Genomic DNA, 24251 nt, shown 5'->3' with positions numbered 1-24251 from the left:
AATCTTAATCCTAAGGATAAGTTATAGTAGCTTTTTAGATTAGGCATTTAGAATTTATTCTTATATATAGTAGCAATTAAGGACCTTAATTAGGTGCTTAGAAAGGCTTTATAGGTTTTTTAAAAAGGGCTTTAAAGCGTATAGAAACAATATTCTTAATATAGATTAATTAATAGGAATGCAATTCTAGCAAAATGCTCTCTTAATTCTATACTATATATATAAAAAGGCTAAGGACCTATTCTACCTTAGTTATAGCCTTAATCTGTATAGTTTCTAAAGCCTGTCTGTTCTATATCTAATTTAACCTATTTACTCTTTAGGAGTCGTACTACTGCCGATATAAGGTCCGTAATAAGCCACGCTAAGGTATATAGTAAAGCGTGCAAATTTGACGCAACTACCGATCTAGAGGAGCTCCAGATTGAAAAGTCGTCAGAATTGCCGAACGATCGCGTCAGATTCAGATTTGACCTCCAGATTAATTCTAAAGTTGCAACCGAACATACCCTTAAATAAAATTATGAGGAACCGCCCTCTCAAGCCAAACGCTCAGGGTGCTACTATAAATTCTCAAAATTAGAAACGCTAAACGTATTTTCAATTCGTACACTAGTCCCTTGAACCTAACCTACTCTTAAAGCTTCGAACCTTCATTTAAAACCAACCCGTCTCCTTCAATGTTGTATTGCCTTCCCCTCTTCCACCCCAGCCACTGTCCGAGAACTTCCTCTCCTCCTGTTCCCGGTTCTAGAAGCTTCTGGCTCCACCCACCACCCTGCACGCCAATGCCCTGGCCCACAGCTGCTGGTCGCCCATCATCGCCCTCGTGAATCGCATACGCTGGGCTTGACTTCAGCGTTACCGCAGGCCGTTGGTCAAAACCTGCGGCTTCTAGCTCGGCTTGCGTGAATACTGGCGTGCAACAGGCATCTGTGCCATCGAAGATTTTCTCCCACTCGGCGCGGGTTTTAGTTTTGAATGTTGATGTGAAAACCGTGCGAAGAGCTGGCCAGGTTTTCTTGTCTTCGCGGGGGCCAGTGAGGCAGGAAGCGGGAATAGAGAGGCCTTTGAGAAGTGCAGCAAAGAATTGGGGTTCAATTGCGCCACTAGAAATTAGGTGTTAGCTCAACTTTATTCTCAGATATTTCCAGCTTCTGCGCAACGAAAACTCGAGGCTAAACCACGATGCAGATTGAGAATACTCACACAGCCATATACTTCCCATCCTTCGTCTCGTAGGTGTCATAATATGGGCTTCCTCCATCCAACAAATTCGTTCCCCTCTCGCCCGACCAAATCGGTATATTCATCCCTAGCCTTGGCATCGTCGCCAGAATCGCACTACCATCCACTATATTCGCCTCAACCACTTGTCCTCTACCTCCATTCCTCTCCCGCCCCAATAGCGCCAACAAAATCCCCAAGAAACACATGGCCCCTCCGCCTGCAAAATCCCCAATCACATTGCCAGGTGGATACGGCTTCTCGCCCTTGCGCCCAAATAGTGATAACACGCCGGACACCGCGATGTAATTGATATCGTGCCCTGCCATCCGGCTATATTTCCCGTCTCTGCGGAACCCTGTCATCCTGCCCACAACTAGCCTCGGGTTCAGCTTTAAAAGCACTTCTTCAGGCCCTAGTCCAGCTTTCTCGAGCACGCCGGGCCGGAAGGGGTCAATGACGACGTCAACTTTCGGGATGAGTTTTTTAATGAATGCAAGGCCCGAGGGCAATTTCATATTTACACAGATGCTGGTTTTACGTCGCGTGAGCTGGTCGTTGGTGGGGATTGCGGGTGCACGATCAATACGGAGAACGGTTGCACCATAGTCGGCAAGAAGCATGCCCGCGAAGGGGCCTAAATAAACTAATTAGTACTGAGTCGAGATTATATAAGGGAAAGGGCTTTAAGAAGCGGCGGAGGAAGGGCGCTATACTTGGAGCTAGGCCGGCAAACTCCAGCACGCGAATACCTGTTAATGGAGGTGGTGAAGTCATTGCGAACAATAGTTAGCTGTAGGGTGTGTCTAATGGATGGTTGGAAGGAAATGAGGCTACATTGTTGCTATATACATTCTTGACATGGTAGAGGATCCCCACGGTTAAGAAAAGCCGCGGAGGTGTGGCTGACTTGTTTGATTTCAAAAGATCATAATTTGCCGGGACCGTAAACGTACTATTGATGTTCAATGTACCTACCAACCTCCAAAAATACTACTATATGTACGCAGCGAGACCCGCGTCGTTTAACCCTTACAAGCAGCATATTCCTAGTAACTCTTTCGTATTGGGCTAATCTTTGCAGGCGCTATAACCACTACTACCTCTACATATGCAGACCTAGTTAAATCAATTCTCGTAATTCATGGCTAATAGTGCAAATAAATCGTGCCTCAAGCTAAACAGAGCCTCGTGTAATGCTCTAATCCCTATATCGCCCAACCCCCCCCCCCAAAAAAAAACCCCCCTTTATTTACTTCCGTAACCTTGGTCACCCTTGCCTTTGACACCTACCCCAACTTTCGGTACCGCGCCGGCACCAATTGCTCCTGTCCCAGCTGCCGCTCCGGTGCCAGACGCAGGATTCACGTTCGCCCTACCACGACAAAAGATACGTCTAACAACATTTGTAAACGGGATAACAGAGATACGGGCGAACCATGGTGTTGCCCAGACGCTCAGAATAAGGCGGAATGGAAGAAGTGCTTTAGTAATAGCATATGCCGTGGCAAATCTGTTCGTCATCAGCTACAGCCCAATATATCAAATGTAAAGGTGTAGGTTAGTGATAGTCACTTACTCAACCACTATCCTAACTCCTCCTTCACCGAAGCTCCAGGTCTTGTCTCTCTTCCCTGCTCCCTCATCGTCTAGACTCTTCAACCAGCCCTTTCGCCTAAAATATTTTCCAAACCTCTCGACGCCCTCCCTAACCCACGCACCTTCAGAAAAGAAAGGTGGTAACCAATTGGTATAGTGGAATGTGGCTGCCAGTCCCAATAGTGGTACAACAGCTGTGAGTTCGTGTAACAGCAGAAATGCTGTGATGTGCGAGACGGGCGCTGTAAGGAGGGGGGTGGTATAGCGGTGGAGGAAACGGGGGACTGGGGATATATACTATAGCGTTAGTAACGCGGAGGAAAAATTTAGCAAAATTTGTAGAAAAAGAGAACAAACGAGCAATTGAGTGAACGTACGGCGAGAATTAAGGCGCTCAATGCGGCACCTTAGGGAGGCCGCTGCCTTGGAAGAGAGAGGTTTAGCGGAATAACGCCGCGATTGCGGTACTGTAAGATGTCGAAAGAGGCCGACGCGAAGAACTGGAAGGCGAGTCATTTGATTGGAAATACTACTCCTAGAATGAGATACCCGGAAGATAGGAGTCTACACTAAGGCGAGTGGGACACTGCATGATAATAATGACGATAGCGGTGATGATAGCACCGTGGTGGAAGATTAACACGAACGTCAGCACTAATTTTTTTCGTATTTCAACTAATATTATATAGAACCATTCCTGTTGAAATAACTTAAATATTTCATGTAAAGAAAATGATTTCACTAGGGATCCAACATAGGACTACCCACAGCTACATCTCAAAGCCCCTCATCGTTATTTAGCCAACCGAATTTGGTATTAACTATCATCTTTGGTTTCATTGAAGTTGATATACCCAGAAAGAACGCGCAAACACAACTCAGAGCTCCAAGCCAACAAATCTCAGCTTGTTTCAGGGAAGTTGATGGGTGAACGTATCGAATTACTCACGCTCGTACCCGCCCAAAAGCAAGTTGGTCTTGAAAACAATATGACATCCCACCCACAGCCACTCCACTCTGCAAGCAATTCCACCCCAAGTCTATAAATCCTTCTCAACTGCCACCGACCCTTCAACGCTTAGCCCAAGCCCCCACTATCTGAATCTGGATCTTGCTTTCCCACTTAGCCAGATTCTACGTCATGTCCCCCAAGGGTGTGAATTACAGCCGAGCCGAACCCTAGAAGACACCCTCGCTCATGAATACAACGGTTAGGAGAAGTAGGGGAGTTGACAACGCGTGCTTCACTGCACCTGGTTCACAATCTCGCTTGCGCGCGTTAGGCTCTCCACCATTTGTTGGCATTCCTTCCGCCGGCGGACCGTGTATTCGGATTCCTTCAGCAGCTCATCAAGTTCTTCGGCTTTATACATATTTTCGAGGAGTTCGCGCTGCATTTCTTCTTTTGTGAAGCTGCAAAACGGTCATTAGTATATATCGAAATGCGAGATCAAATGGATGGTGATCCATGGGCAGCTTACGAGACAAGGTTCAGCATTATGGCCTTAGGTACCATATCGATCATTGTTCGACGCACAATATTGAAGTATGACGTGATGAGAAGCTCTGGAGTTACTGTTAGTAAGTTTTCACCAAGATGGTTGGATTACTCACTGATAACCTCAACCTCCTGCGTTTCCTTCTCGGAAAGTGTGCCAGAAGCTTTTAGGGTGGGCGGTGGGGGTTCCATCGCCGCCATCTTCTTCTTATTTTTCGATGCGAAGAAGCTGCCAAAGAAACCAGAATTGTCGTTACCATCTAACGAGGGACTAACGGATCGTGGCGGTACTGAGGGTGGTAATGGCTTGCCAGTTTTGGGATCAACCTGGGTAGGCCTCGCAGCATTGTGTCGCTCATGGATGATAGCCATAGCCTAAAAATCGTTTATCAGCCTCGAAGCTTCTTCATATCTCTGTCTTGCAATTTTTTTTAAAAAAAAAAAGAAAACAAACAAGGCTTACCCTCGAACCATTGATAAAGTCTGGATGACCAGTGTTGATATAGCAAGCTTCCATGGCCACTAAATCCCTGACAAGCTTATTTGCTGGATCCATTGCCTTCTTGAAGAAGGCAACCACAACAGCATGGAACTTCTCCTTAAGCGCAGGGTACCTCCGGAACATTGGTTTCGTTAACAATTGACCAAGAATTCTGATAAGTTCATCATAAACGAGCGAAACGCATTTCAAACTAGGGTCCTCTAGCCTCTTAATCTGCTGTTTTACAATGAGCTCAAATGCAGTCGTGCCAACGAATAGAGCTGGCGATGAACCGGAAGAGTTATAAAGAACAGTGCGGATATCGATGTCCTTGACCTGGTCAAAGGGATCCACTGCTCTCACTCCGTTGGCGTAAAGCTCGTGATAGACGAAGCTAATTCTAGCGCCACCTGAGAGCTCGATGCTTGAGAGTTCCTGGTTATTACCTTCGAGGACTGATCGGTATTCGTTAGAGAATTCAGTAATCATGTTGAGGACAACGTTTGAGCTGTTTCCGAGTATAGAGTCACCAAGCTGTCCTAGTTCCACGGTGTATTTTTGTAGCGAAGATGCAATACGCGCTTTGATATCAGGCAAAGTTTGCTTGATATGCATCATGAGAATCTATAGATGTGATTAGTTTGTACACAAGGCCTAGGAATAGGGTATCCTACCAAGTTCAACTTCCGGGCGAGATATGGAGTTCCACAGTATGCAGCCTTATTCCTGTACGCCTTGTGATTCTCAAAAAACTGCCTCTCATGCTCCAGCGCATATGAAATAGCCTTCTTATTCTCGATATCCCTCTGTCCTCGGTTAACAACAGGAACGTAGCCAAGTCGGAGCGGGATAATTCGTCCAGCAAGAATGTCCACGACGTCGGTTCCTTCGTCCATCAAATCAACCTTGGTTAAAACACCAATTGTCCTCTGACCTTCCGGGTCTACTTCTCGCGCTAGTTTCAACCCATCCGAGTTCGCTAAGTCGGTATTTGCTGCTGTGACTGCCAGAATTATAGCATTTGACTTGCTAATTTGCTTCAGTACCATTTCCTTTATCTGGCGCTCTATATCCCTCGGCTGATCCCCAACAGGTACCTTTGTTAGGCCAGGTAAATCCACCAGAGTGAGCGTTAAAACGTTGGGAGAGTATATTCGTAGGTTAATTGGAGCCGGTGAAATGCCTGCGTTCCTCCCAGTCTTGGATTCTGTCTCCCGCACAATCTCATCTCTTATCTTGTTAAAATCGTGGAATTTCTGGCCCGGGATATGCAGGAACTCGCCCCATTCGTCTACATTGGATTCTGCGTCCGAAGTTTTCATCTCTTCTTTAACGCCATTTACTTGGGCTTTCGGCTGAGGGCTACGGTTGATAAGCTGAAGGATAAGCGGTCTTCTTGTTACAATACCGGTTCCACGCGGTAAGCTAGTAGATAGTTGTGGTCAGCTCTAAAGGCGAGATTGGAACAATAAGTTCCGGCGGCCTTACAAGTCTCTTCCCACGATGTTCTCCAGCACGGAACTCTTGCCACTCGACTGCGATCCTACGACCGCAATTTGCGGTAGATCTATTGGGTTTTGGACCTATTGCCAGGCATCAGCATTTGCGCCTTAAGAATGGCTATTATGCTCTCCATGCGGAAGCCCACACACCCCGACTGTTGTGAAAACATCTTGCAGCTTATTAACGAGGGTAATAAGCCCCGGGTCGTTGACGTTGATTCTAGGATTATCAGCCGTGCGCTATCAAAGCTAGGAGGTTTCGCAAGGTCCACTTACGCAGTTGGATTCGTCGCCATCGCTGGCGGGGAGTAGAGAAGAAGTCAGAGATGTACTTGCGATGGTGCAGTTGATTTGGTTGCAGCAGAAAGGTCTAGTGAAAATAGTTGTTCGCGGCGTGGTGGGTGTTGGGAGAGCGGACTACTTCTGTCCTACTCTGGTGCATGGGGAGTTGTCTCGCTCGTCAAGTGCGGAAAGGGAAATGCCACGCAAGTGTGGCTGGTGGCGCAGATCCGCATTGCGTTCGCGTCTGCAGGCAGCATCATCATACCTGGACCCTCATGGTCACTATCATGCTTATTCTTCTTTTCGAAGCACGCCAGAGTTTCTCATTTGCTGTACACACACATCCTACCCCCAGTGCCCTGCCAGGTTACTGGCTGGCCGCGTCAACTACAAAAATAAATACTACGCTATGCAAACAAGTCCGCCAAGCTGTACTCGATACAAGTCGTCTCTCTGAACTTAGAGAAAGGTCCAATTAGATACCTATTCATCTACCACTGAAGCAAATTTGTCCATCATCTTCTGCATGAGCTCCTCGTACTATGAATAGTCAGCAGTGCACTGCATATACCCGAAGTCTCTCATTAACTCACCTTCTTTGTAATCGCTTCTTCACCTTCACTAGGTAGCTCAAATTTCATGCTTCTCAGCTGGCTCTGGATATCTAAAGTTGCGTCTCGAATTTTACCCCAGCTCTGGCCTTGCGCAACTGCCTTCTGGGCCTCGTCATGAAATCCCATCATAGCTTTCATCATCCACTCCGTCTTCCACAGAGGGCAGAACTGATCGTAGTCGCTATATCCATTTTGTTGCAAGAAATCCTCTTTAATTAACGTCGCTACATCTAAAGTAATCTTGTCGGGATCTCCAAGCGCAGATTTACCAACGAGCTGAACCACTTGGTCCAAATCTTCCGAGGTAGTGAGCAACTCCTTGATACGATCACGAAGGCGAGGGAACTCAGGGTTGTTCTTCTGATAATACTTATCCAACGGTCCAGTATACTTGCTGTAGCTCATAGATGTATTGACCGAAGGGAAATGTTTTCTTTGAGCAAGCTTCTTGTCAAGGCCCCAGAAGACTTGCACAATACTAAGCGTGCTGCTAGTGACTGGATCCGAAAAGTCACCTCCCGGAGGGCTGACGGCTCCCACAATGCTGACACTTCCTTTTCTGTCAGGGCTTCCCAGGGCTGTTACTCTGCCAGCACGTTCGTAGAAAGAGGCTAGCTTGGCACCAAGATAAGCAGGGAACCCTTGATCAGCAGGCATCTCACCGAGACGACCAGAGATTTCTCTGAGAGCCTCAGCCCAGCGAGAGGAAGAATCGGCCATCATGGCGACATCCTTGCCTTGGTCACGGAAATACTCTGCTACTGTAATACCAGTGTAGATAGATGCTTCCCGAGCAGCCACTGGCATGTTTGAGGTATTCGCTATAAGGGTTGTCCGCTTCATGATAGGTTCTTTTCGGCCATTGATATTGATAGTAAGCTAGAAGTTTCATTTAGCAATTCGGCCTTCCGGGGTATATCACCATTTCTTACCTCAGGGAAGTCCATCAAAACCTCAGCCATCTCATTACCTCGCTCTCCGCAGCCAACATAAACAATTATGTCGCTGTTGGAGAATTTTGACAGACTCTGGCTGATGACAGTCTTACCACAGCCGAAAGCACCTGGAATGCATACAGTGCCCCCTTGCACACTAGGGAACAATGCATCGAGCACTCGTTGGCCAACAATAAGAGGCGAATCCGACGACAGCTTTTCATTAGTAGGACGAGGGACACGGACAGGCCAAGTATGCATCATGCTATACTCGGTCTTTGTTCCGTTGAATTCGACTTCCAATATCTTTTCATCCACTGTATAACTACCTTTCTCTGCAATACGGGTGATTGTTCCTCGAGCTCTTGGGGGGAGCAGGATTTTATGGTCATTGAGAAGGCTATTCTCAAAAACACTTCCAAATACATCGCCTCCTGTAATATGATCTCCGACCTTTAACTTCCCAGGTGTGAAGTCCCATTTAATTTCACGATTTAGAGATGGGATATCGATACCACGAGGAATGTAGATGCTTTTTGATACGTCGGAAATACTCCGAAGAGGACGCTGAATGCCATCATAAATGGTTTCCATCAAGCCGGGACCAAGTTCGACTGAGAGGGGTTTTCCAGAACGGAGAACTGGATCACCGACGGTCACACCAGCTAAAAGTCGGAAGATTAGCAACAGGTCGTTCTTGTGTTTAAAATCTCATCAATGCGTACCAGTTTCTTCGTAGACCTGAATAGTAGCTTTATCTGCCTCGAGTCGAATGACTTCTCCCACGAGACTATCGTGGCCGACATGAACCTGCCTTGATTAACTCCGAGCGCAACCATAAGCTTTGAAAACAGCATACAAGCTCATACATAGCACATCCTATCATGTTCTCGGCAACGATCACAGGCCTTGACCTTATCAGCTAGCAATTTGATCTTGTTCAAGCAGCACATACCCAGATACGGAGAACACAGAGCCTGCTCGAACATTCGGTCAGCACCAACCAACTAGAAGTATGCCGCTTCGAAACTCAACAAGCTCGGATGCTTTATCATACCATAATTGTCTTCGCCAGCCTCCATCGTCTTGCGTTGACCTTTCTGTATGATGCCCCACCATCGTTAGTTATACCAGCTCCGGGAGCGATTCAAGGCAACGAAGCTTACAGGCGCCATAATTGAAGGTGCGGGAGCTTCCAGAGACGGAGATGTTGGCAGGACAATATGCGGGATTGTTAGATTGAATTGTGGGGAGGCGGGAAGAGGGATTTCGAAAGGCCGCTCTTCTGCCTCAGTGCTGGAGCGGTGGGGCGAGCTGGAGAGAGAATCGATGTTGGTTTGCCTGATGAGGTCTAAAAGTGAAGGCCGAGCTTTGAGTCGAGGCCGCAAGCCAAGCATGCAAGAAGATCGGCGAGATTAAATACGAGAGAACCGTAAATGCAACTGGCCGTGCGACCTTAGCGTTAAGGTGGAGAAGTCGTCACTTTACTTTTCGTTTGAGTGGGTCCAAGCTCTCTGCCTGCCCTGCTGCTTGCTGCAGATCTCCGTCACCATCTTCAATTTTCACGCAATATCTTAAAAACTATTTACAGTCCAGGATATACTCCTATACATGCCTTTCTGAGACTGAAAGTCTTTTATCACACTATTGCTTAAACAACCCCAATTCTGCGACCGTCATCTATCAGACAGTATGTCCCTTCCCTTCAAAAGTTGGCTACGAACTTGAGCCCAAATATATGTTCTTGGCAAAGAAGAGCGGGCTTTATCTTCTACGGCGAACTTATCAACCTTACCGAAGCTCTCCGAGAGACACGCTCACAATACGCTTGAAATGGGTCCAGGCATTAGTCCGTGGGGAAACGGGGTTAGAAATCTCGAATTCGAATGTCTTAGGACTGTCTCGGTTACTACCTTGATTTCAAGCGTCTGCGAGGTGCTCTCCGCAGGAGCATTCCTTGATGCTACGCACGTAGTGTCGCTCGTGGTAAGCTGCCCAAGGTTATCTGTCACAGTAGGCAAACGCATACATGTTGAGGCAGCCTCTCTAGTTCCAGAAGGCTTGGAAAGAATTGAACCAATAGGAGTTTCATAGCCAGCATAGACGCGTACATTATTCCTACGTTAGTTTCGACAGCTGACCAGACTACTGCCGCTACACCGGAGCCTAACCGTTTGATAAGCCACGATTCCATGCAAGTGTTCGTTATCAGTAGCCTACGCGAAAAATCATGGTGGATTGCAGCTGTGTGGGCGAAGAACACTAACGACACAGACGCTGTAGTGCACGTCAGAGAAAGATATTCGTCTAAAAACAACGACGAGCACTTACAACCCTCCCGTAGCAAAAACTGCAACCCGCCCTATTTTTGGCCTTGTGGGGAGGCGAAGTTGCCCTATTATGGGCATTGGCAGTAGCCTAATAACGGAGTCCATCATTATATTGATTCCCATAGCAGAGAGCCAATATATCTACGGGTTCATACAGTGTCCAGGGGTTTCTAGATGCCAATATTTTTCGGTTGGATGACAAAAATATTCCCCAAAACACTCCCCAAAAAAGCGCACCTAGAAGCGATATGAGTATGATTTCGCAACCGTAGCGAAGCAGCCCTCCTGAAAAGATATGGAGATACTGGATTATTATGGAAGCTTCGGTGATGTTGATGAGAATTTAGTAAAGCACGTTGCTCGTCAGAACAAGCTGCCATTCTTGTCAGCTCTAAATCAACTATACGACTCGATCATTATAGGGGTTTACAATAGTCATGGTAGGAAGTAAAGATGCCTCCTTGCTCCAATTACATTTTCGAAGGCCTAGTATAACCTCTGAAATGACAGGCTGGGTCAGCATCCATAGCCAACTAGCGCACTAATCCTAGTCCCAAATCATTAGACAGGCATGTTATGCTAGACTTACCTGTGCCAACAACCGAAGTCATCGCAATTGACAATACCTACAAATAATCAGCGAACCTTGTAATATACAATCATGCTAGCATCCAGGAAAGCAACCAGAGCAACAGTATGAGGTAATCCTCCAGTCCCACTCTCCTTGTCAGAGATAATCGAATATACCATCTCAACATCACGACGATAAAAGCAAGAATTGTACAAGCGATAGCGGGTCTAAGGGCTTGCCATCCAATGTCCGAAGGAGCTTCTGCGACGGTGACTGAAGATGCTGGAGGTGGCCCTAAGGCAGACATATTGAGGCTCTATCCTCCCCATATTCGGGCTGTGAATGACAAAGACAACATGCACTCACTGGTAGCATTCAAGGGTGTTCTAGGGTCTCATGAGGGTACTTATACAATCTAGAATACGGTTTAATATAACAACTACCCCTAGAAATATGACTTGGCAGCAACTACTAGAAATCGCCACGAAGGCTTCAGCTTTCCAAACCAACCAAATTGTTGAACGGACGATCAGAAATGAGAACTCTGTTTATTAAAGAGGGCTCTAGAAGCTCTTTTATATACATCCGGTAGGTCCAAATACAATGACGACGACGTCGTCATTTAGTAGGTCATAGTTAAGAGAAACAGGTAATGAGACGTTCGATGAGACATACGAGCTCAAGATACGAGACAACTGAGACATAGTTCGTATAGACGATCTAGGTCGTCAGACAATATTACGATGGTAGTAAGGAACTTCGATTCAGGTCGACACAAATTGTGGACTCGCCATATCTGATCAATCGCCGATACTTTCCAAATCCGAGAGTTCAAAAGGTACTGGACTTCAATACACGATTACCACTTGTTCCGGATTGCTTAGAATGCTCCAGAACCCTGTAGAAATGCTGGTTGAAGAAGTTCGGGAACCTCTGAAGCGAGTCGAAAACGTTATCGTATGCATAAGGAGAGTTTGTTCGCCTTTCGATTTGCTGTCCGAAAAACACCGATAGGTGATACCAAGGAACTAGGAATGTATTAAGTCCGTCACAGTGAGATCAAGTAAGCTGTGCCGGAGAGGGCGATGTGCCACCGCAATATAGTGACCGGGACCGCCGGCTGAAAAGACTACATTTGTGTCGAGATGACGATGAAGCTAGTCAGGATTCGAGGTTCGTCTCGTGTTTGATGTATGTCAAATTGTTGCAGAAGCCTTGGCAGACGATAACCCTAAAACTAAGTTTAAGACTAGTGTTTTCAATTCACGAGACGACTATATGCGTATATTCACATTCACTAACAAAAGGTAAAGTACAGTTATATCGAACGCAGGAAAATCTTCGAGATATGGAAGTTGGTCAACAGTGCACTAGATTTGCTTGGATTTCTTCCTAGATCATCAAAGCAATTAAACAATTTAAGGAGTTGACAGGGAGATACAGACCAATAGCAAAGATGGATTTGCGAGCATGACTCTCACTGATAGAGATCTAACGTAAAACATGTGGCTAGTCATTTAGATGGTTACTCCACAAAAGGCTGAGAGCTGAGAAGTTCTCGTATTAGTATTCCGGGAGAAGTAGAGTAGGCTTGATATTTTAGAAAAACATGAATCAGATGGAATTTGTAAACGACCAATAGTACCTTTGCGCAGTTTTCAGAAGGCTGGTAGTAGCTGTATGGCTTTGCGGAACAGCACAAAGGAGGGCGTAAGACAGGCGCAAGACAGGCGTCAGAATAAATCAAGACTTTTTTTCTGACCGAATAACATGTTCATAATCTCCAATGTGGAAGCAGAAAACCAAGAGCTTAGCAGAAGTAAATTTTTTTTTGGAGGGGGGGATATTTGATCACAAGACTCACCGATCCAAGCTCTGGTGCTTGTCAAGGTTGGATCCTTCTCGAACGCTTTGCATTATATGGGCTTAGCAAGAGAAGGAATGAAATAAGCATCTACAAGGGTGTAGTTCCGTAACTATTGAAGTCAGCTGGCGGGTCAGTTGACTGCATATGTCCTGATTGAGTGAACACTACAGCATGGTACTCAATGAAACAGTAGTGCAGATTGCAAGCGCGGTGGGCCCTTATTCTGAAAGAATCGGAGCGGCTGAAATCCTGTAGTAAGTACAGTTGTCCTTAAGCGTCATCCGACTCCCATCTAGCTCTCGTGACAAGAATAGACTCGATCACAACATGAAGCTTGCGCCATCTAGAAGTAGTAGCAGTGCAACCATGACTGTATAATGGCAAGCCTTGTGGGTGACGACTTGGCGGCTCGTCACGAAGGACAGAGGTCTTCCGAGGTAGAAGGTTTGCTGCTGGCAGTGCTGGGGGCGCCGTGAGCAGCCAATAGAACCCTGTAAAGCGAACAGCGACTTGGCAATACTCGGATCCTTCCGCATCCTGCACCAACTGCACCAACTGCACCAGCTGCAAGATTCGCTCACCACAGAAAGCATCGTAGTCAGGATGGAAGGCTGGCCGGCTCAGCAGCTTGTCAGGCTTCGACGAAAGCCGCGCCGTGTGCGTGCGCTAACTCAAATCAATGGTAACGAGCCGGACTCCGACTGGTGATTTGGAATTGCTTTCAGCCTACACCACCGAGCAACGGCCTCTCTTCACTACCTCTGCCATTCCTTCTCGCGTTTCAAACCCATGTCCACGTTGTTTTACCTCCCGCTTGTAGTATTTGTCACCCGCTGGCGGCTCTGCAACTTCGTGGCTTCCAGCAATTATCGTGAATCTATCAGGCATTCTCCGCCCAATCTCCTCCTATTGGCCAGGTCATGTTCTCATTGTTGGCGCATCTCACCAGCTCCTATGATTCAGTGATCCTCCTGCATGTTCTCATTGTTGGCGCATCTCACCAGCTCCTATGATTCAGTGATCCTCCTGCAACCTAATTAGTGCCTCTTTTCATTTGCTTCTCACCGCACGCCCTAATGCTTTTGAAATCTAGAAACTCGCACACCCCTTTCTAACAAGGTAAGTATATCTCTTTGGAATCTCCAGCTTTCCCTTTACCCTCCCGAGAAGCTCTTCGCAGACCTTTAACGCAGATCTTTCTTCATCCTAAGTCCCTGTCAATAGTTTCTTCAGTCTCGTTACATCTCCAGCCTATTCGTTTTCGGGCTTAAAATGACTGTTTCTACTGCTTCTACTGCCTCGGCCCCCTCTATCGAAACGAGATCTCGCCGGGCTGCTACCCCTCCAAATGCTCATCCATACCTTACCTCTACACGGGTCTCTACAATTGAGTCCTGGACCAAGTCGTTACCAGAACGGGCTACCTGCCAGCTCCCACCGGAAAGCAGAGCAACAACGCGAGATTCAGCAATCGAGGCCTATCAAAAGCTCAAGATTGCGCTCTTCTCCAAGACCATCATGAGCTAGAAGCGGAGCTATTTCAGCAAAGCCACATCTAACGTTTTCTCGAAAACTGGCCCAAAGTACCCCCTTTACGAATGTCCTTCCACTTTTGGGCCATCTTATCTATTCAACATTGCTCTTTCGAAATCTCTCTTTCGAGTTCATTTCTGTTCATGCACTACTTCGTCTAGCGTCATCTCAGCAATCCTAACCGTTCATCGGTCCACTATGATATTTAGTACCTTATTATATAAAATTTTTTCGGACAATAAAAGGACTGTATGGATACTCCATGGGTGCCATTTGAGTTCCCCGCTCTGTGCGTCCTGCTGCCCTGCGCTTGGCCCACCGGCCATGAACACTCAGCACCGTGTGTACAACATCGTCCCCATATCGATTGATGCCGGAATCCGCACGAGTTTCTCATTCGAGAACATCGAAGGAAAACACAAAGGCGCTCAAAGGATATGATCTTATTTACAGCAAGACTGCTTATTACTTTGTTGTTTTTATAAAGTTTTAGTTTTCACCCCAAGATGAGCGGGATCGGAGTTAATAGTATGAATAGTGGTTGATAGTTGCTGTTTCCAAATATCTAGGCCTCCATGAAGTAGAAGATCTAGCATGATAAACACCTCTTTTGCAAATATGTATTTCTGACAATCAGGAAGCGAGCTACATGTTCCATAACGGAAGGCCGATTCGGCCTCCTCTGTAGTATAGTTGACATTACTTGCGTCCTGTAGTACGCAACATACTAGCGACATATCTTAGGAAAACTTCTAAATATTTTATGTCAGTAGGTTTTAGGGAGGCTTTGGATTCTTCAAGGTTAGCACTTATCTCATAAATCAGTCGCTCCGTAGTAGAATTTTGGTTATGGGGCAGGGGAAGCACGTGCAACGGCCCCCTATACCCCTAAAATCTTCTGCGCGTCTGAGAGCTTATGGGTATCGCTTTGGTAGTAACTGAATGGTTTAAAAATCAAGTTTTATCCTTTTCTACGAGTTACGTCCCAACCACGATAGTTATAATATATTTTATTGATGTAAATAGGTTCTTTAGGTAATCATATCTCTAGTCAAGGAGTCCTCCAGCAGTTCCAGACAGCATATGAGATCCAACAGGAGGACACCGGAGGATACGCCTCCTTCCAGCCCCTAAGGGACTGGACACCCCCGCCGAGCCGAAGGCGACACGCATGCGAACCACCAGACCCTCCCACTACCCCCTAGACCTTCCAAGATACCTTGGAAGCGTGGTACGAAAGGCAGACATATAATAAAGGGAAATAGGCTAGGCGAAGGCGGAGCGCGCAAGACTAGCTGAAGGGCTACACCCAGGTTTTTCCCTGCTAGGGATTTTTCCTGTAAATAGAAGGTAGAAATCTGCATGGACCTAGAAAAGGGACCGAATCGGGCAATAAATAGAAATAATAATAATAATTATATCTCTATTTATATGAATTATAACCCCCTACTAAGAATACTGGGGGGCGAGATATATCGTCATAAAAACACATCTTCATAGATTTTAAACCAAAACTGACCAACTCCATATCCAACTGCTTATAGAATAGAGCCACGATATCGTCACAATGTAGAGGCGATAGAGAAGATAAAGAGCTTTTAGCTCATAGTATTTTGGACATAATTAGACGTAGAGAATTATATAAGGTATAGTAGTGAGGGAATATTGCGACAGGATTTAAAAAGTCCCATGAGCGGTCTAATTTATGAGAATTCGTTGGCGATAAGGAGCAATATGCACGTGCGCGTAGTCAGGATCGAGGGCAAAAACTACGTGACAAAACTGCCAAGCATAGCTAACTCAAAGTTGTCTGGAGGTTCAGATTCAGACAGATTTCGTCCATCATGCTATTACCACGAATAATAACGCCCGCGCGGGCAGCAATTACCGCACTAAAGCCATCTTATGCTGCTTGTATCTCATCATCCTACGGCTTCGATACTCTACGATCCGCCAATGCTCCTTTCTCACCTACACTCACTTTTATCCGACATGCTACTCATCAAGCTCAAGGACGTGCAAACGGGGCAAAGGATGGACCAGGCAAACGATTAGGTGCAAAAAAGACTGGAGGTACGCAGTCACTATTTCTTGCCTAGCTCTTTAAGGCGACTATTCCGCTTCAATTACCCCATTTCTTTTTCTGTGTTGAGACGAAGAAATCGTCAATAATCTCACTGTCTCTACAGAAGAATACGTGATCCCCGGTAACATCATCTTTCGCCAGCGTGGGACGCACTGGTTTCCTGGGGAGAACTGCGCAATGGGCCGCGATCACACCATCTTCGCAACACAATCTGGTTATGTCAAATACTACCGTGACCCCCTCAAACACCCAAAGCGGCAGTATATTGGTGTGGCGTTCCAGCGACATGAGACCCTCCCATATCCTCCTAATGCTGCACGTCGACGACGACTTGGGATGTTAGCTGTGCAGATGGACCAAGAAGCCCCCAGCAGCCCAAGATTTGAGGTTTTGGAAGGCGATATGCAAGTTGGAGAGGTAAAAGGAAGTCAAACAGCTGTTATGGCTGTGAATCGTACACAAGCACAATCCCAATTGGTAATGGGGAAGAGATACGCGTATCGTGAGGCCAACTGGCAGATTGGACGTGCTGCTGAGAGGGCCAAAGTCAAGGTTAGGGAATTCGTCCCCGGTGATCGATTTAGGGCTTGGAAGAAGTCTGCAGCTAGGAAAGCTGCAAATGCAGAGAGAAGAGGGTTGAGGGGTAAGAGAAAGTAGAATGGGTTAGAGAGGCCTTTGTCCAAATATCACGGCGGTGTAAGCCTATGTCTTAGAGAACTTGTGAGTTCACAATTGGGCTTCACAACAGACCGACCTCAAATGCATAAAAGACACGCCCTGTATTCTGATTTTACTGTGTTCCTACATTATACTTCACCCAATCCAACGGCGTACTCTACCAGATACTGGTCGACACTCTACACCCGATGCCTTATAGCTATTCAAGGAATAAAAACCTTTTGCGGCATGGTGCTCTTTGAAGCCCTAGAATTTGATCTTTTACCAAAGGAGTTGGTTAAGGTATGCAAATGGAATTCGCTTCCGCGAATCCTCAAGTTCGCGGGTTGGTCTAAGGATAAGGCGATCTTTTTGGTCGACGGTGATCATACAGCGGTGCTGTTTAGACACTCCTTTTTAATAGATAGACACCCCCTCCCCAAATCAGGTTTGGCGCCTGCCTCAATAGGTTAGAATATCACATGCGTTTGACTTAGTCGTATCTGCATCGCGAAAATGAAGCTTTTAAAATGAAACATTTATAACTATAATACCTTAATTAAGCCTTGATTTTAACTATAGTACATGTGGTAGAGTTTAAATCAAAGCCGGAATGCGCCGAAGGACCCCTAAAAGGGCAAAGCCCTTTAACTGCTCAAAACCTGTTAAAGGCATCTGCAGTAGTATCTTGGTTTCCACGAATTGACCTCAACCTGTTCCCTGTTCCTAAGCCGACTAATTGGACTACATAGTACTCTGCGAGGCTACGCGTGAACTTGATTAGGTGCTGCTTCCTCTGTTCGACGTCTGCGAACGGCCTCCGCGGCCCATCATACGTTAACAGTATTGTTGCCAACTGTTCCAAATCTTGATGGCTCTCGACGGGTTGACTTATTAGGCCTGCGGGGGTTAGTAGGGTCTTTAGGACGACCGAGGTGACGCTGAACAACTGCTGGGTCTTGTATAAGTAGTGCAGGATCGATCGGTATGTAGGGGGAGTTCCGATGAGGACGTTTGAAGGGCCAGTGCTCATGGATCACATCAAGACCTTCGGTGTAGTTGCCGATACAACGTATGGCAACAAGGAAGGCCGTGCATGTGGCTTTGAAGGGACGGTCGGTCTTCTTAGAGGCAGTACGACGACTGCGCGGATCTGGTATATAGTGTCTTCCTCGATCGCATATAAGCCATGGCTTGCGCACAGTCGCCGGAGTCTGTTTGTCCTTTTTGGATCCCTTTACAATTGTCCCAAAGCCTTGTAACTTCGCTTGGGTATGTATTAAGGACTTCGATTCTTGCCTCTGCCGAGTCGCAATTTGCTATAGGCGCGGCGTTGAGAGCTATGACGGTAGTAGTAGAGGCTATCGGCGAGATGGTGAGGATGATTTCGCGATGCAGAGCAATAAGTCAAAGGCACATGATATTCTAACCTATTGAGGCGGATGTCTAAATAGCACCGCTCTAAACGGAGGACTGAGCTTTCTACTTCCTTTTTGGGACTAGTGGATACCCCCTTACGGTCGCCAAAGTTATAGGGGCTCTGTCCATGCCCCTACACCCGCCGAAGGCCCTGTGGCCCCCCAAAGAGGCCTAGAACCTCAGCAACCTTTTTGGCACCCTATGGGGAGAAAACCGCTAGTCCCAAAAAGGAAGAGGAAATCTCGTTTTGCTCCGTCCCCCAATTCTTAGATCCTTCCGCTTCAAGTTAGAATATCACGTGAGGTGGCACTGGATGCCAAGGGTTCCTCAGGTCTGTTACATAACAACCCAGTTTCGACTTTACCTTAGCATCGTATGACCTACAGCTCCTTCCATCAACTCCGTCACCTTCGCCATGGCAATTCCCGCTCTCGCCCTTGCGAAAGCTCGCTTTACTGCTGGAATGCTGCGGCCTGATGCGATTTTGCCGTCAGCCCCGAAAGAGGCTATTACTGAATTCCACTCGCTGCTGGATGCAGCCCTCGTACAATGTTCGCCGATGAATATCCAGGTTTGATCAACTACTCTTGCGGATAAGTGACGGAATCACTAAACATGAACTGTGAGGATAGAAATGCAAGGCTTGGGTGTTCAGGAATGTTACGCCATCTCCTGCGAGAACTACAACTTTCGGAGAATACTTGAAGGTCGTTTCCAAAACGTGCACGCCTGGGAGAAGTAATGCTTCAGGCAAGATCGTTATCGGTGATAAACCGTCAGCCAAACGAAAACGACTTCATGTCCTCTATCTTCTGAATGATCTTCTGCATCACACCAAACACCACAGCCGCGACCCTACAGCCTATACGTGTTTAACCACCAATCTTCAGCCACATCTAGAAGAATTGGTCAGCCTTGCAACATCTTGTGAACTGTCTAAAAACCGGAAGGTTCACAAACGGGTTGAAGAGCTTCTTGACTTGTGGGAGGCCAACAATTACTACACCAGACACAATATCAACGAACTTCGCGTAGCTGCAGAGGAAGCTGGAAAGGTTACAGAGCAGCAATCATATGATAACCGAATCGAGCAAGGAAAATCTGTCAACTCGGAAGTTGAAAAGTCGTCGCTTGGAAGCAAAGATGCTCCGTTTACCATGCCAGCATCGCATGGAGACCCATCAGTGCCTTGGTATTGGCTTCCAGCTGGGAACATGATTCGTCACATTATGCCTAGTCCCTCAAGTCCTATTCCTGTTCGAGAGATGAAGCCTCTTCAACTTCCTGCAGGCCCGGCGAATGGAGCTTTGGCCAACGTCGTGCGAGACTTTTTGAAGGACGTTGAGAGAATATACTCTGGTAGCGGTGACGAGGACGAAGGTATTGTAGTGGATATTGACGAAATCGGCCAACCTCTAATTCGTGATGAGGTCACTGGGGAGCTCGCAACAATGGATGGTTACTATGGCTGGTCAACAACTTTTTGTGAGAGCATGAAGAGAATTAGAGGCAAACATGCCAGGCCGAATGGCGGTAAGTCAGCCTTAGCTGAGCACAGAAACAATAGTAGGGGCAGGAGCCGTAGCAGGAGCTCTAGTCCTCGTAAAAGAAGGCGATACAGCTCTTCCGTTGATAGCGCGCACGACGAGCAGCGTCCATCTAGGGGAGGTAGTCATTCACGGACAAGGTCACCCTCGAGGCATGTTTCAAGGCGGGCACGCTATCACAGCAGAGACTCGCAGTCTCAATCACGGAGCTCCCGTGACTCTACACGATCGCGATCACCTTCGCGGGCCTATCGAAGCTTAAGGAGTCCAGGCGGTCGAAAATCAAGATCATCCTCGCCTAAAACTCGAAATAACGGTCATTCCCCTAGGCATGAACCGCTAGCCTCAAAGAGTCACCAGAATTACCAAGCATTTAACCAATCTTATCCACAAGCGCAGGAGCCCCAAAGAGAATACGAACCCCATCCTCCTCCCCCGCCGCCACCGCCACCACCTCTATCCCATCCGTTTTCCGGCTCTCCTGGCCCTGGTTTTCCAATAGGTCCTGGTGGAGTGCCTATTCCAACTCCTCCACCGAATTATAATGGTCCTTGGCCTCCACCCCCTCCTCCGCCCATCCCACCGAGCATGTCAATGAATCAGCCAGCACCACCATACCAGCCGTATCCTGGATTCGGGCACCCGCCGCCTCAGCGAGCGTCAGGCTACCCGATGTTTGGTGATCCTTCAACACCTAGCGGTCCTCCTGGGTCATGGAGCCAACCATCTCATCAAGTGCAGGGAGGCTATGGCGGTTCTGCGTATGGTAATAACACGCATTCTTGGCATCGTGGGAATGGGTACAATCAACGGGGACGTGGTCGAGGCCGTGGTTGGTAGTATTTCATCTCAAACGGGGTCAGGTATCTGTTTGGGGGAGTCAACAATTCACGCGGGTTTAGGACTTATGGTTGGGTGCTACGCGTGCGGGCTTCTATGGGTTACCTCTCGCAGTCTGTAGAGTAAGGTTTGCAATGCTTAAATTCGAAATCACATTGGAGTTTTATCAGCTAGGCGTACGGCTGTATTGATTTAAAGCGGTGTAGCTGTGGCGTTGCTGACGTGCAGCTAGCAGACAGGATCTGGACCGAGAGATTCCCGAGCACCCCTCGTTCTAGCGAAGCTTACACTATCACTTCACCATCCATGAGCGGAAATTTTGTAGGGCAAGATTTGTGGCTGTGAGAATTAACGAACTATAAAAGCTCTTTCGTTATCTTAGAAGACATCACAGCCCTTCATCTTCCTTCATCGTGGAATCCTGCAGAGTTATATATCTATTTCTCTACCACCTCTGGCCCCGCTTATTGACGCCTTCAATCAACTAGTCGTCGTGATGAAGAACCTCCTTGTCTATTATGATCCAGAGTTTACGACTAAACTCGAAGACATCCCAATTCCGTGAGCGTAGTTCCAAATCCAAAACAGAACCTTTCATAGCTCACACTCCCTCGCAGTGAGTACGGAGACAATGAAATCCTCATTAAAGTTGTTGTGGCTGGATCAAATCCAAAGGACTGGAAACATCCTATGCCTCAGTATTTTGTAAGCACGCTTCATAGATATGCCCATTAAGCGATCAGGCTCTAGCACAAACATTTTTAGAACCCCACTCTCACATTGTCTTATCTTATAGAATGTCAAATTAAATCAAGGGGACGATGTTGGTGGTATCGTCGAAGCCGTCGGTGCAAAAGTGAAGAATTTCCGTAAAGGTGACCGTGTAGCTGGATTTCATGAAATGGACACTCCTCGAGGCACTTATGCAGAATACACTGTGTGCCCAACACACACGGTTTTCCACATTCCATCCTCTATGAGCTTTGAGGAGGCGGCAACGATTCCATTGGCTGGTGAGCTGTTCCTCAATGTCACCAATTCACCAGTCGTAGATGTGCTGACCGTGGGTAAGAACAGCTTTCACTGCAGCTGTAGGTTTGTATAGAAATCTACGGATTCCACTCCCCTTCGAGCGCACAGACGAACATGGAAACGATACGAAATTTCCTCTTATCATCAACGGGGCCAGCTCCTCAGTTGGTGCTTTCGCTACGAAATTCGCACGTCTCAATCCAGCCATCAGCCCCATTATTGGAATTGCTGGATCGTCGGCTGCGTTTGCGAAAGAGAGCGGGTGCGATATCATGTTAGATTACCGCTCTGAGACTATCGCCGAAGAGCTCAAAACAGCCCTTGCAGGTGCAAAATGCTATCACATCTTCGATGTTAGTAATTCTGTAACCAGCATCAAGTATCTGATGCCAGTGCTCGAAAAAGAGGGGCGATACACTTGCACAATGGGCGTTAAAGGCGGGATTTATGGTAAAGGAGAGCAGCAAGATCTTTTGGAAGAGAAAGGAGTCTGGTTTGAGCAGATCTGGGTCGGCAGCGTGCATGAGGACAAACCGGCTGGCGGGAAAATGTTCGGCGCTGTTATAAGTACGATTTTGGAGGCAATTCTGGCGGACGGCAAATTCGGTGGCCAGCCATTTGAGGTAGTACCTAATGGGCTAGAAGGTGTCGAGGGAGCGTTAAAGAAATTGAGAGACAGGAAAGGCGGTAATACTAAATATGTGTGTCGAATTGGCGAGACCCCGGGCTTGTAAGGGCGTCGTGGAAATGACCGTTTGACGAAAATGTCTGTGTGATAACGATTATCAGCACCACTGAATATGGCCTTGTAGAGCGGCCACATCTGTTGCCTATACCTAGCAATCTACTGTACCTGAAGTGTTGTCGTGTTGTTAAGCTTACAGAAAGTGGGTCTTCACATTCGCTTGAATATGGTGGGCCATACGTACCAAACCGCCAATGTCAAAAATTTCGCGAAAAATCCAAGCTTGTATCTCCGCGTTTTCACACCAAAAACCATGAGATTCCAACCATCTACATTTATTTCAATTTCTACATCTAGCATATAAGTGAAGCTTAAGATTATATAGCAGGTAAAGTTTATATACTGATTTCTGGTGTTCTAGTAATAAATCTATTTCTCACACGTCTACTACCGCTATACAGTCTCTATAGCAACTTAAATTTAGCTTCTTTAACGCTCTTCCTATCTACCGCCGTAATGCCACTAGATATAGTAGAGAGATTTTATAGGCCTCTAGGTAACGTAGTTACTTAAGCTTTAAAAAATTAGAGTTCTTATTAGTTAGTTATTCTTCTATTATTATAGCAAACGCTAATAGTGCTATAGCTATTTAGACATTCTTTACCTATTACTATAATAGCCATTATTAGTAGTATATAGATACCACCTCCTTATATTTAAAGAAGCTAGATCTAAAACACCTACGACTTCTTTATTAAGCTCTTTAGGATGTTAGATTTTAATAATTTAATTAATAAAATTCTTAAGACTCCCTCTCCTCCTCCCTCTCCACGCCTTCCGCCTCTTCCACAACCACCACCACCACTACTACCGCCCGCGCCCTCCGCCGCTTCTGCGCTCTCTGCGCCGCTAGGCCACCTATCTCGCCCCTCGCGCCGCCCACCTATTGCTTCTTCTAGAGATATTTGGGATGTTTCTTTGTCGGATAAGGATGGGGATAAGGATGGGGATAAGGATGAGGATAAGGATGAGGATGAGGATAAGGATAAGGATAAGGATGAGGATGAGGATGAGGATGAGGATGAGGATGAGGATGAGGATAAGGATAAGGATGATAAGGATAATACACCTGCTAGCAGGCCTAGGTATATTATAGAGTATATTAGCGCTATATCTAGTAGCTCTAGCTAATACTATTATATAGATTTACTACCACCGTCACCTTTAATACCCCGGCCCCTACCCCCGCTGCTGTCGCCCTTAGCCTCCCTTCCCTAACCTAACATCAGGCCGACTTATAAAATGCTAGCGTTACGAATACTCCAGCTAGGCAGTTTGGCCATATAGGTCCAATTTGGTGGGGCGCGCTGTCGGCTTATCGCCATAAGACGATAGCCTACGCCCGTTTAATAGAGGGTTTATATAGTAAGGTGCAGCCAATAGCCTATAACCGCTGCGCTGCAAACGGGCTTATTTATAGGATATATTACACGGCTTTCTATAGCCAGAAGACTCTAGGCCATTAGTGTAGTAAGTGCCGTCTAGT

The 24251-nt window shown here is 46.7% G+C and overlaps 9 protein-coding genes across 9 annotated transcripts; 4 read left to right on the top strand and 5 right to left on the bottom strand.

The window, feature by feature from the left end:
• Positions 1–258: 258 nt before the first annotated feature.
• On the bottom strand, positions 259–2107 carry K441DRAFT_701749 (CoA-transferase family III). Its single transcript, XM_067653367.1, has 3 exons — positions 1944–2107; positions 1210–1864; positions 259–1109 (listed from the first exon to the last, which is right to left on the bottom strand). Exons 1-3 carry the CDS (start codon positions 2002–2004, stop codon positions 638–640), a joined length of 1188 nt encoding a protein of 395 aa, XP_067496236.1. The 5' UTR covers positions 2005–2107; the 3' UTR covers positions 259–637.
• A 368-nt stretch (positions 2108–2475) lies between these two features.
• K441DRAFT_683143 (uncharacterized protein) lies at positions 2476–3342 on the bottom strand (the record flags this gene model as incomplete). The annotated part of the gene is made up of 3 exons (XM_067651661.1): positions 2476–2740; positions 2807–3110; positions 3204–3342. The coding sequence occupies 3 exons, from the start codon at positions 3340–3342 to the stop codon at positions 2476–2478; spliced, it is 708 nt and encodes a 235-aa protein (XP_067496235.1).
• Positions 3343–4070: 728 nt separating this feature from the next.
• On the bottom strand, positions 4071–6603 carry K441DRAFT_683142 (uncharacterized protein; the record flags this gene model as incomplete). Its single annotated transcript, XM_067651660.1, has 8 exons — positions 4071–4239; positions 4308–4392; positions 4441–4699; positions 4788–5429; positions 5480–6230; positions 6294–6388; positions 6458–6527; positions 6584–6603. The coding sequence occupies 8 exons, from the start codon at positions 6601–6603 to the stop codon at positions 4071–4073; spliced, it is 2091 nt and encodes a 696-aa protein (XP_067496234.1).
• Positions 6604–6839: 236 nt separating this feature from the next.
• On the bottom strand, positions 6840–9605 carry K441DRAFT_671930 (vacuolar ATP synthase catalytic subunit A). The gene is given in 10 exon segments (XM_067650495.1): positions 6840–7129; positions 7183–8082; positions 8136–8803; positions 8864–8948; positions 8998–9046; positions 9094–9115; positions 9196–9238; positions 9289–9292; positions 9305–9387; positions 9426–9605. The coding sequence occupies 7 exon segments, from the start codon at positions 9218–9220 to the stop codon at positions 7073–7075; spliced, it is 1806 nt and encodes a 601-aa protein (XP_067496233.1). The 5' UTR covers positions 9221–9238; positions 9289–9292; positions 9305–9387; positions 9426–9605; the 3' UTR covers positions 6840–7072.
• A 154-nt stretch (positions 9606–9759) lies between these two features.
• K441DRAFT_709747 (uncharacterized protein) lies at positions 9760–11386 on the bottom strand. The gene is made up of 7 exons (XM_067653872.1): positions 11188–11386; positions 11068–11094; positions 10689–10772; positions 10470–10609; positions 10411–10415; positions 10216–10304; positions 9760–10180 (listed from the first exon to the last, which is right to left on the bottom strand). The coding sequence occupies exons 1-7, from the start codon at positions 11344–11346 to the stop codon at positions 9956–9958; spliced, it is 729 nt and encodes a 242-aa protein (XP_067496232.1). The 5' UTR covers positions 11347–11386; the 3' UTR covers positions 9760–9955.
• A 2864-nt stretch (positions 11387–14250) lies between these two features.
• K441DRAFT_461952 (uncharacterized protein) lies at positions 14251–14433 on the top strand (the record flags this gene model as incomplete). The annotated part of the gene is made up of 1 exon (XM_067641786.1): positions 14251–14433. A coding segment is annotated over one exon (183 nt), but the record flags the coding sequence as incomplete, so codon positions are not given.
• A 1873-nt stretch (positions 14434–16306) lies between these two features.
• On the top strand, positions 16307–17669 carry K441DRAFT_671927 (uncharacterized protein). The gene is made up of 2 exons (XM_067650494.1): positions 16307–16512; positions 16629–17669. The coding sequence occupies exon 2, from the start codon at positions 16703–16705 to the stop codon at positions 17180–17182; it is 480 nt and encodes a 159-aa protein (XP_067496230.1). The 5' UTR covers positions 16307–16512; positions 16629–16702; the 3' UTR covers positions 17183–17669.
• Positions 17670–18976: 1307 nt separating this feature from the next.
• Positions 18977–20493, top strand: K441DRAFT_33399 (uncharacterized protein). The gene is made up of 3 exons (XM_067641238.1): positions 18977–19172; positions 19234–19981; positions 20032–20493. The coding sequence occupies exons 1-3, from the start codon at positions 19017–19019 to the stop codon at positions 20088–20090; spliced, it is 963 nt and encodes a 320-aa protein (XP_067496229.1). The 5' UTR covers positions 18977–19016; the 3' UTR covers positions 20091–20493.
• Positions 20494–21484: 991 nt separating this feature from the next.
• On the top strand, positions 21485–23988 carry K441DRAFT_683138 (GroES-like protein; the record flags this gene model as incomplete). Its single annotated transcript, XM_067651659.1, has 6 exons — positions 21485–21549; positions 21606–21693; positions 21785–22001; positions 22084–22750; positions 23665–23850; positions 23910–23988. 6 exons carry the CDS (start codon positions 21485–21487, stop codon positions 23986–23988), a joined length of 1302 nt encoding a protein of 433 aa, XP_067496228.1.
• Positions 23989–24251: the final 263 nt, after the last annotated feature.

This window comes from Cenococcum geophilum (assembly GCF_001692895.1).
Source record: "Cenococcum geophilum 1.58 unplaced genomic scaffold K441scaffold_112, whole genome shotgun sequence".
Taxonomy (NCBI): domain Eukaryota; kingdom Fungi; phylum Ascomycota; class Dothideomycetes; order Gloniales; family Gloniaceae; genus Cenococcum; species Cenococcum geophilum.
Note: the sequence above shows the minus strand (reverse complement) of the source record. Positions and strands in the feature narration are given on the sequence as shown.